The 12,393-nt window shown below is 35.4% G+C and overlaps 1 protein-coding gene across 10 annotated transcripts in view; it reads right to left on the reverse strand.

Moving 5' to 3' along the window:
- Positions 1-12,393, reverse strand: part of C2CD5 (C2 calcium dependent domain containing 5) — a 100,163-nt gene that overhangs the window by 25,793 nt on the left and 61,977 nt on the right. For all 10 annotated transcript variants that reach the window (XM_042991937.1, XM_042991934.1, XM_042991931.1 and 7 more), the window contains 4 exons: positions 11,436-11,531; positions 8,407-8,598; positions 3,381-3,567; positions 257-421 (listed from right to left, as the gene is read on the reverse strand). In XM_042991937.1, coding sequence (XP_042847871.1) covers positions 257-421; positions 3,381-3,567; positions 8,407-8,598; positions 11,436-11,531 — 640 coding nt within the window. The remainder of the gene's footprint in view (positions 1-256; positions 422-3,380; positions 3,568-8,406; positions 8,599-11,435; positions 11,532-12,393) is intronic.

Consider the following 12,393-nt stretch of genomic DNA (forward strand, 5'->3'; position numbering starts at 1 on the left):
AGTAAAACACAGAAAGGGGTTAGGGTTAGGGAGTATCAAAAATTGATGGGAGAGTATAATTTTCAAATCAGGCAGTCAGAGTCATCTCCCTAAAAGGAGACATTTGAGCATGAATGCAAAAGGAGGTGAAAAGAACGAGTATTGAGGAGAGCGAAATTCAACAGTGGAAAAAAAAAAAAAAAATGTCCAAAATAAGACAACTCAAAAAATATATTAACTCCTAAACAAGAACTTATTCACAATGTATTTTACTTACCGGAGGATTAATTTCATATAATTCTTTATTCTTAGCAATTGTGTCATTTATCTTCTTTTGCATATGAGATATGTGCTGTTCATAGGAGCCATCATTAGGAGTCTTCCCAGCAATCTGAATACCACCGGGCGTTGGTAAAGCAGCTAAATACACACCTGTGGCCGACTTGTAAAAATAATGGAGAAATAATAAGAAAAAATATCTAAAGAATAACAGTCCTTAAATTAGGAAAGTTGCCTTTGCCTTTCCAGCAAAAAGATCATTAGCATCAATGCATGCATTTGGACATGTTGAAAGAGCACAGAAACATAACTGGCAACAGGAATTGGTTGCTTTTGGTGTGAAACCTGGGTAGGTGGGGACAGCAGTGAAAGAAGGATTTACTTTTCACTGCACTTTAAAATTTTTACTTTATGATTGTAAAAAATAAGTTGCATTGAAAAACCAGTTTAGAAAAAAAAGATTAAAAATTGTTAAAAATAAATTTTTTTCATAAGTGAGTAAATGATTTACCTTTAAAGTGGCAAAAATAAAAGGGAAACTTTTGTAAAGCAAGTGAAGAAACTGAACTTCAGAAAGGACAGGAAACATACTCAAGATCACACTATCAATAAATTTGGAGAAGACATGTGAGTATATTTCTCACTCTAAACCCCAAGAACTTTTCATGATACCACCCTACCTCCATAATTACCAAGCAATAAAATTTTACTTAATACAGATTTCTTTTAAATATTTAATTGAATGACTATTAATTCCTGACCCTGTAACAATACTACATGCCATCAGTACTAGAAAACTACTAGGGGAAATACAAAACATGATATGTACACATACACACACACACACACATACACACCTATGTGCATTTACAGTTAAATATGCTTATATAAGCAAAGCAAAAACATGTAAGTATGAACGTCAAATTGTTAACACTGAAGGAGTGGAATGCAGACAAGAGAAGACATTTCTCTTAAGTCTGGATATTTGTGCATTTTAAACTGTGTGCGTTATCATTCTTTTTAATCAATTGCCAATTTCGTGAAAGTCCATCCTAAAAACGGTATGATACTCTATGATGATGTCTGTGCAGTAGATGAGACTGATCCTCAGAAGCTCTCTCTCCTATTTTGCTCATTAGTGTCCATGACTATGTCTATGACCCAGTCTCTGATGTTCATCCTGCCACATGAAGCCCTAGCACACTATCTCTAGCACATTCTTAACTGTGCTCGTGAATGAGACAACAGTTCAGAGTGGTTGAGAACAGACTCTGGAATAAGACAGGCCTACATTTGAAATCCGGTTCCAGTACATGCAGCCATATCACTTCGGACAAGTCTCAATCTATCAAGGCATCCGTTTTCTCCTCTTATAAAGATAATATTGCATTCCTTCTGGGGTACCACAGTGCCAGAAACCCAGCAGGCATCAGACATCATCAGAGAGTCCATCAGAGATCAACTATCAAGGAAGCTACTCTTGGGACCTTGAGATTTAAATGCACAGGCTAAACCACAACACAAAGATCAAAATCTCAAACAGTTATAATGAGTGTCACCAGTGGTCAAGAAGGAAAAGATTGGCAAGAAAGAAAGATTTCAGGCAAGCACTGAAAAATTACACCAGCACCACAAGCTAGTTTCCTGGGGCACAACTATCAGAAGTGTTTGATACGGTTGGCACAGTGTTTTTAAATCTTTGAATCTAAGTCAAGCTTAGTTCCCACAGATACCCACCAATAACTAGTATTGTGTTCAGGCCAAATTATACATTTGTAATTGCTAAGCATGTGAGTTTTTAGACAAATGAATTACAATGAACACTTTCTTCCCAAGTTGATCTAGATCTCAAATATTTTAATATAAATCAGATTACTTTCATTAATCATTATAAATTTCTCTTGTCAAAAATCATGATTACCTGATTAGTTTATCATCATTGCACAATTATTCCCTACATACAAAAATTTACATATTTGTAAATGTATGAACAGGAAATAAGTTAGCATTTTATCTGCAAGTGCATACTGAGAAAAAACACAAGTTCTATAAATTTCCTGAAATGTTTGTGCATGTCAGAAAGATGGCAGAGAATTCCAATTTGAAAAGTGCCAGTATCACAAACATTCTAGCTAGCAAAGTGTCTAAAGTATAACAGCACTTCTATAAATACTGTTAATCAGTTTCTATCTGATCAATATATATTTTGCAGGCATCCAGTTCTCTGGGTCTCAGACTACTTATAAAGACAACTCTTACTTTCCCCACAGACAACTTTCTAGTCAGAACACACTTTGTAAGAAGCCTAGATGAACATAAAGCTGAGATAAAGAGCTTTCCACCACCTCACAATTTATTAACACTTAAGAAACACATTCTTTATTGCATATTCTACTGCTGACCGCAGGTGCACATTCAGTATGAAACTTTATTCTCTGTCCAGCAGTAAGCAAGCAGTAAGCAGTGTTTCATATGTATTGCTTTATTTTCTCCATACAACTAAAGATTGTGGTCCTCCCCCTCAGAAGTGATTTTGTCCCCTAAAGGACATCTGGTAATGTCTGGAAACATTTCTGGTTGTCACACTGAAGGGAAGCTATTAGCAACTAGTGAGTAGAGGCCAGAAAGGCTGCTGAGCACCCTAAAATGAACAAGACAGCCCCCTACAACCAAGAGTCTTCCAGTCCCAAATGTTAACAGTGCAGAGAAGAAACCCTGTTAGCAATGCTAATATTTAGCATAAAAAAAATAACATATTTTGCACAAAAAATAATAAAGTCCAGAACAGTGACAACCAACTTAACTAAACAAGCCACACATGATAATTTTTAGAAACTTGACTATTGACATTATGGTCAGAATAGAAAAATACAATAATATAAATAAATTTTACCTCATAATTTTATTAATTTAATTTTAAATAATAATTCATAAATAAATGTGAAAATAATATATTTTAAAACTTATCACAAGATTTTTCACTTCTTATAATGTTCCCAACCCTTAAAGGTCTTAATGCCCATTTCTCTAGATAAGTCTTTTTAAAAGACTTAGAATTGCACAAAACAGATTCTACTACAACTATAGAAATTATGAAACAAAATCAAAACTTCTAAACTTACCGCTAAGCCCATCAACATATTTTCACCCACTGTGATCTGAATTCTCAGTCCAAATAAAGCATTCATTCCTTTCAGTTTTAGTTTATTCATTAGCTGAGTATGTACTTCATATTCCATAAATGGCAACAGATTACTGATAGCTGTGGCATTTGCTTCTGCCTGTGCTTTCTTTTTTAAACGACATAACCTGTTAAGGAAAATAATTTAGTCACTGGAGAGTATTCTTGGTATCATCTTAAAAAATGTCCAATTTTTAAAACTTTCTATAAGTGTGCTTAATAAAACATTGACTTGTGTCAAATGGGGTTTATTAAGTTATATCAATAATCTTTTCTGCCACTTTTTTCAATGTGTACGCTTTTGCTAAAAGTCCTATTTTAATAAAAGATAAAGAAAAATCTCAAAATCTCTAGAAATGGAAAAAGTATTGACCAAAATCACTAGAGAATATAATTTAAAATCTTAGGTTTTATAACTCCATGTGATCATACAATGAATGGATAGCAAAGGAAAGAAGTTAATTTACTCATTAAAAGAACACAAAACTTGGGGCCTGGGTGGCTCAGCTGGTTAAGCATCTGACTTGATTTCAGCTCAGGTCATATCTCTTGGTTCGTGGGATGGTGCCCCATGTTGTGCTCTTCACTGACAGTGCAGAATCTGCCTGGGACTTTTTCTCTGCTCTTCCCTCACTCATGCTCTCACTCTCAAAATAAATAAATTTAAAAAAAAAAAAAAAAAAGAACACAAAACTTACCTGAGTATCTACAATGTGCCAGGCACTATTCTAAGTGGTGAGTACTCATCAACAAACAAAAGAGTCCCTTTTCTCATGGTTATACTCCAGGGGAGGGGGGTGGAAATAAGGAAACAAGATAACCTAGGATTATGTTTAAGAATCAGATGTCTGGGGCACCTGGGTGGCTCAGTCAGTTGAGCATCTGACTTCGGCTCAGGTCATGATCTCGCAGTCCGTGAGTTCAAGCCCCGCGTCGGGCTCTGTGCTGACTGCTCAGAGCCTGGAGCCTGTTTCAGATTCTGTGTCTCCCTCTCTCTCTGACCCTCCCCCGTTCATGCTCGGTCTCTCTCTGTCTCAAAAATAAATAAATGTTAAAAAAAAAAAATTTAAAAGAATCAGATGTCTGGGGTAGCTCCTGGGTAGCTCAGTCCATTAAGCATCCCTCTTGATTTCAGCTCAGATCATGATCTAAAGGGCATGGGATCAAGTCCTGCATAGGGTTCTGTGCTGATAGCACAGAGCCTGCTTGGGATTCTATCTCTGCCCCTCCCCTGCTAGCATGCACTCTCTATCTCTGAAAAATAAATAAACTTAAAACAAAAAAATCAGGTTTCTGAAGAAAATGGACTAGGTGAAGCAAGTGGCAATAACTAGAGAGAAGGCCTCACAAGAGAGATGATACCTGAGCTGGGATCTTAAAGACAAGATGGAACCAAGAGCGTTGGAAAAAGGCAAATATGGAATGGAGCCGGCATATCAGAAGAGCCAAAAAGAGACTACTACACTGAAGTGAAATGAGCAAGGGTGAGAATCGTATGGATGAAGGTGCTGGTAAGCAGGGGCATGATCATGTTAGGGGCTTGTGGGTCATGGTAAGGAGTTTGATTTTATTCTACCAGCAACGACAAACTCCAGGTAGGTTTTAAGTAGTAATATGATCCAATTTATGTTTTAGGATATCATTTACATTGCTACACAGAAAATGGAATAAGGATAACAGAATTGATGAGGGGATAGCAGACAAAAAGCAATTTAGGTGACAATGAGAGCTGAGACTAAAAAGGTAGCAGTAAAGATGAAGGAAAAGATCCCAAAACTGGCAAACCAGGCTATTTACACCAGTAGTTATCAAACTTCATCTTGAGAGCTCATTAAAAAACAATTACTAGTCCCCATGCCCAGAGTTTCTGATTCAATAGGTCTGGAGTGACGCCGAGAATCTGCATTTCTATAAGGTCTCTCAAGCATCATGATGCTATTGGTTGGTCTGGGGACCACATTCTGAAAACTGCTGATGGGCACTATTCCTTCCTACCTAAAACAAACACAAAAAGCTGGATAAATTATATATTTTTACAAATCGTCTTAAAAGCTGGGGTGCCTGGGTAGCTCAGTCAGTTAAGCATCTGACTCTTAGTTTTGGCTCAGGTCATGATCTCATGGTTCAGGGGTTCCAGCCCCATGTTGGGCTCCACACTGACAATGCGGGGCCTGCTTGGGATTCTCTCTCCCTCTCTCTCTGCCCCTCACATTCTTGTGCTCTCTCTCACTCTCTCTCAGAATAAATAAACTTTGAAAAACAATCTTCTTAAAAGCATCACAGGACCAGGGCAAGGGGTAGTGGGGTGTATAAACATAGGGAAATGGCATGAAGAAATTCTTCTGTAATGATGGAACACAGTTTGTGTCTTCACTATGGTGGTGGTTACACAAATCTGTTTGTGGGATAAAGTTGCACAGAACTATACATGTACACACAAATACATAAATGAATGCAAATTTAAAAAAGTATAAAAACTGAGTAAGGTCTGTAGTATAGTTAGCAGTATTATACCGATGTTAATTTCCTACTAATACTCTACTATGGCTGTATAAGATGTCACCAATGAGAGAATCTGTCACCAATACAAATGGTATTATTTGTACCATTTTTGCAACTTCCAGTGAGCCTATCACAGTCTAAGGAAATGAAACACAATAATGAAGAACAGAAATAAGAGAATACAAAAATATTTCAGATATTAAAATTATCAGTTAAACAGTCATAGGCTGTAACATAATAAATTTGAAAAAGAACAAAATAAAACTTCTAGAAATAAAGATAGATATCAAATATTTAAAGCCCCAATTATTGGACTTATTACAATATTAGAGACAGTTGAAGAGAGAATCAAAGAACTGAAAGATAAGAAAGTATTCAAGATATGGCATAAACAAAAATAGAAAATTTAAGAAAGTAACATACATAAAAGAAGCAGTGAGAAAGTCTAACATTTTTAATTATAGTATCAAGAAGAGAGATGAAACATGGGACAATATCTAAAAATTTTCTAAAACACATGAAAGAATCTACAGATTCAAGAAGCCCAATATATAGCAATTAGAATAAAAAATTCCATACTTAACATTTCATAGGGAAATTGCAAAAAACCAAAAATACATAGAATAGCTCACACATAGCCTGGGGTTGAAGGGCAGCTACCTTCAAAGGAATAAAAGTTACTCTAATAGGTTATTTCTCAATAGTAGTAATGAAAATCTGGAAGGCAATGGAAGGGTATCTTCAATGTGCTGCAAGAAAATAAATGGCAGCCCAAAATATCTTTTAAAGATAAGTAAATATTTTCAGACAAGCAAAACTAGTTCACCAAAATAAATGGTCTAAAGTCTATACCTCAAGCAAAAGAAAAACAATCCCAAATGGAAGGTCTAAGATGTAAGAGGAAATTGAGCAAAAAAAGCAAAAGTAAACGTATCAGAAATACAGGCATGCCTGGGTGGCTCAGTCAGTTAAGTCTCTGACTCTTGATTTTGGCTCAGGTCATGGTCTTGCCTTATGTGAGACTGAGCCCCACGTCAGGCTCTGTGCTGACAGTGCAGAGCCTGCTTGGGATTCTCTCTCTCTCCCTCTCTCACTCAAGATAAATAAATAAACTTAAAAATAAAAACTAAAGGAGTGCCAGGGTGGCTCAGTCAGTTGAGCGACCGACTTTGGCTCAGGTCTTGATCTCTCACAACAAAGTTGAGCGACCGACTTCGGCTCAGGTCTTGATCTCACAGTTCATGGGTTCGAGTCCCATGTCAGGCTCCGTGCTTACAGCTCAGAGCCTGGAGCCTGCTTCAGATTCTGTGTTTCCCTCTCTCTCTGCCCCTCCCCCACTCATGCTCTGTCTCTCTGTGTCTCTCAAAAATAAATAAAACATTAAAAAATTTTAAAAATAAAAATTAAAATATATATACATTCAAAAACAAAATTCAACATGATTCTGTAAAATAGCTTTGATGCAGGGAGGTTAGGAAAGAGGACAGTGTCAAAGAATACCATATTTGGCATAAAAAGTGGACAGAGCAAGGTATCATTCATTAAAATAAAGAAGGCTAACATGAAAGAAGTGGAGAAAGCCAGCAGTTCAATATGGAACAAGTATGAGTTGCCTACAAGACATCAAAATAGGGTGTGAAAGTATATGGGTCTGAGGCTCAGAAAAAAGTTCTGGACTAGAGTTATAAATCTGGGAGTCACAGACATATAGAAAGCACATCTGTAGGAGCTGATGAATTCAACCTGGAAGAGAGCTTTGAGAAGAGAGTCCAGACCCGTGGCCCTTCAAGGATTAAGAAAAGGAGGAAGAATCAACAAGGACACTGAGGATTATACATAAAGTAGGAAAAAGCAGGGGTGGGGGGCGGGGCACTATGAAGTCAAAGGAGTATCAGGAGAAAATGATCAACTGTGTGACTACTACTATTGCTGAGATGTCAAGTAAGAGGAAGAGAGAAAAGCATTTCAATGGATTTGGTAGCCTGGCAGTTGTCAGTGACCTAGACAGTTATCACTGCTTCCTATATGCCAACCACAATTTAGCATTTCCTACTCCAGTACATTTTAAAAGGAACTGTTACGAGCTAAATTAAGTAGCAAAAGAAACAATACATAGCATTGTTCTTTAAAAGAAAAAAGATAAATTTCTAAAATGTATTACATATTCAATGTCCTTAAAGCAGAGTCACATGCCTAGCCTGAAACAAGTTACTTAATAATCTTCATAATAACAGATATTTGTATAGAATTGAAATGTTTAAAATTGCTTTTGCATTTAAACTTATTTGAGTTTTATAAAATGGGTACTCTTCCTCCCAATATTCCATGTGACTAAATACAAGGTCCAGATAGTACTGCCCAGCCTGCCAGGTAGGAAACAGTACAGCAGACATCTGAAATAGATCTATTTGACTCCATACCTCATACTTTCTCAGGGACCCCAAATATTGTTTACACAAATATACCTTGCTTGAATAAGACAACCTTTTCCAATAACTGTTGCATCTGTTGGGAGGTCAATAGTTGTAAAGAGAACATCAGGAACTTTCTGTTTCCTGCAGTTATAGCAGTATGTGAGATGAGCTGGAAATGGCATATTCAGTTCGTCATATGGTATGTGGCAAAATCCACAACCTACAGGCAAATTTTCTTCTAGCCTATATGAATACATCAAGATAAAAAATGAAGCATTCTTAAAAAGTCTATGCATTTTTTCAAAAGCGTATGTTATACATATAGTACTAATGTATAAACTATATAACTTCTACCACTATGAGAGTTACGACAGTCCCACTATGACTATTAAGAATTAAAAATGACCATGAAATCAAAACCATACACTTTTGTATGAGAAAAGACTTATACAAGTAGCCATTGAATTGCATCAATTCATACGTTTGAGAATGTCCCACCTGACAAAAACCACTATTATTCCAAAGCTAGTTCATAAAAACAAATGGTTAGATAATAAGGGTGACATTTTCCTACTGTCTGACAAATATAACACAAATATAATCACCAAATATAATCACCAAATATAATCATGGGTTTGAGCCCCTCGTCAGGCTCTGTGCAGACAGCTCAGAGCCTGGAGCCTCCCTCAGATTCAGTGTCTCCCTCTCTGCCTCTCCCCCACTCGTCTCGGTCTCTCAAAAATAAAATAAACATTAAAATTTTTTTTAATTTAAGAAGTCAAAAATAGGCATAATCTAACATTTCTAATTTCCAATGACTTAAGAATTTGTCAGAATTAAACATTTCTGAGAAACCGAAACACCTGTGTTTCACAAACAACATAAACCACAAGTAAACACACAACCTTCTCAATCAGTAAAATGTTTGCTGTAGTAATGCTTATGAATTCACTTCAGAATGGTATTTTTTTCACTCATCAAATCTGAGGAAATTAGGGAAACAGAAATGGAAGAAGAAAGCTCCATGGAGAACTCCAGACATTCACACAGCCACACCTCTAGAGCTGTGGAAAGATATGGGTTCTCAATTCATTCCAATCAAAAGTGACCTGTTAGAAGCTGAAACTTGGCAAGCGGACACATTAAAAAAGAGAAAAGAAACTCATACTGTATCTACTAGGAGTCAGGCTTCCTGCAGATTCCTTGTATACATTACTGCACTGAATTTCCAAAATAACCTTCTAAATCAAATTACTCCCATACATTAATTATTCTTTTGTTGGGATGGCATTCTGGTATAAGCAACAGGGAAATCAGATGCTAAGTAGAGCTGTGTGATCTTATACAAGTTATTCAATTTCTCAGAGCCTCCTCTATATAACCAGAATGACAGTATCTACCCAGAAAGGCTTTTTTTTTTTTTTTTTGAAGACTAAGCAGGAAAACATAAACAACCCCCCCCCCCCCAACACACACACACACACTATAATAAAAAGCAAAGAGCAACAAAAACTAGTTCTTGGCCTGAAACCAACCTGAGATACTAAGTGACTTGTTTGGTCACACAAAATACAAGGCAGAAGACCTCAGATTTTAATGTTGGTTGGTTTGAACCAAAGCCCATGTGTCACAAAGGGGCACAAAAGATTGAACACTGGGGTAATTTTTAACTAAACACCTTACAGAAATTCAAACATAAGTGATGCAATATCATAGGCATAAAAACAGAACTATTTAAATTCATGGAAGCATTTAAAATATGAAATATACAGAAGGGATTATCTCAATACTGAGTTTATAGGGAATGTTTTCTTCCTTCTACTCTCCCATACTTTCCAAATTTTCTCTAGTAAGCATAAATAATTTTATAGCAAGAAAAAAGACATTTTCCTCTTTTATAGATAGGGATGGTATCTGTTCCACTAGATTGGCATATAAGAGAATTCACTGTATCCATCCAAGCCACAATACCAAAATAATCAAGCTGCATGGGAAAGGCCATTTTTAAATCAGGCTTCTATCTACTCAATAATGAAATCCACTGACGTGAGAGAACTATATTGCAGCACTGTGACAACTCAAAATAGAACACTCTGACTTTTAATATACTTTAAAATGTTCCACCTTCTTTTTCCTATTTATGCTGACTTTTAATGCTCTGTAATATATTACAGTCAAAATACCTTTTTAATACAAACTAAAGAAGAAACCGACTAAGGTCTTCTATGTGCCTACCTGAGCTAGAATAACTTTGTTATACAGAGACTTGCAAATTTATACTAAATTTGATCACATATAGATTTTTTTGCTGTCTTCCTTAATACTGGGGGGAGGCAGGGGAGGGGGAGGGAAGCAAATATGCATACAGGGAAGTAAGGGGTAATTAAAATCTATATTATTCAGGTACTCTGGTACCAAACTAATAGTTTTCTGTATATATATATATATATATATATATATATATATATATATATATATATATATTTGATAATTTCATCTGTTTATGGAAAGTATTTTTGACATTTATGGAAGCTAACAGATTAAGAGATTAATAACTAAATAAACTAAAAAGTAATCTATTTTACCTAATAATTTCACTTTTACTTTCTCTTTCATACACATTAAAGTTATATTTCACTTTTTAGGAAACTTTTATATATAATTTTGTTACAATACAGTGTTTCAATTGTTCTGTAAATTATGAATTTTCTTTATGCAAATTGTTTCATGACCTTTTTCTGTTTCAGAGGTAGACAAGGGGGAAAGGAAAGGAAGAGAAAAATCAAAGGAAATTACTTCTATACTATAACAAACAAAAAATACACACTTGAAATTCTTTCACTGATAGTTATACATGTAACTTACCAAGATACTAGAAAAATTATAACAATGTGTGTCATATAGTGCAGAACTAATACTTCTCTGTTGCTATAGGTTACACAAAAAGCAGTGAAGTGCCTGGTCCTCATTTCTATATTAAGCCACTCTCATACAGAAGAACTATCCCAGCTCTAAAGTTACAAAAGTTAACCTCTCCCTTCTTTGCCATCATAGAAAATAAGCCAGGCTGCCATGACAACCTCTGTTCCAAACAGCCCTCCACGGTGCCATCCTGCAGAAATCTAGGGTTCAGTACAGCTGCCGTGCCGGATGCAGATAAAATACAGACCTCTTCACTATAAAAGAAAAAAACATAAAACAGTTAACATCTTCAGGCAATCTAACTTTGAAAAATGTTAAATATCAAAGTGATTACAGGGTGACAATTTAAATTCAAGTTAGACTCCACAAATATTAATGATATCATAAGATTATCTCCTATCCTAGGATAAAAAATAAAAATAATGTTATTAAAATGAAGAAGGTGGGGTGCCTGGGTGGCTCAGTCAGTTAAGCGTCCGACTTCAGCTCAGGTCATGATCTCACCATTTGTGAGTTCAAGCCCCATATTGGGCTCTGTGCTGACAACTCAGAGCCTGGAGCCTGCTTCGGATTCTGCGTCTCCCTCTCTCTCTGTCTCTCCCCTGCTTGTGCTCTCTCTCTCTCTCTCTCAAAAATAAATAACCCATTAAAAAAAATTTATTTTAATAAAGTAAATAAATAAAATGAAAAGGGTAAGAATTCTTTATACTTAAAAAATTGTAAAAGATAAAGCACAATATTAATGACAATAAATTCCTTTAAAATATGGTAAACCTGATAAAGACTGAATATCTCAAAGTAGTAACAAATTATTTTGCAGAATTCAGCAATAAACCATTAAACTGTATTAAAATACTCTTTAAATGCATACTAAACTTCATTAAAATCATTTTAAAAGTGTAACTATGTAATTATCGATATCCCTATAGCTTAAAGTTAATAATCAAAAGGTATCTGAAACAAATAATACCCAAAATATACTAAATGGAGCTTAAACTACATCATTATATGTATGATAGAAACCTCACTTTCAAAAGAATTCTTTGGAATTCTTTATTACATATCACCTAATTTTAAATAATCCACAAAATTATTGAATGAGATCATACAAAGCAA

The sequence above is a fragment of the Panthera tigris genome, chromosome B4 (assembly GCF_018350195.1).
Source record: "Panthera tigris isolate Pti1 chromosome B4, P.tigris_Pti1_mat1.1, whole genome shotgun sequence".
In the NCBI taxonomy this organism is placed as follows: Eukaryota; Metazoa; Chordata; class Mammalia; order Carnivora; family Felidae; genus Panthera; species Panthera tigris.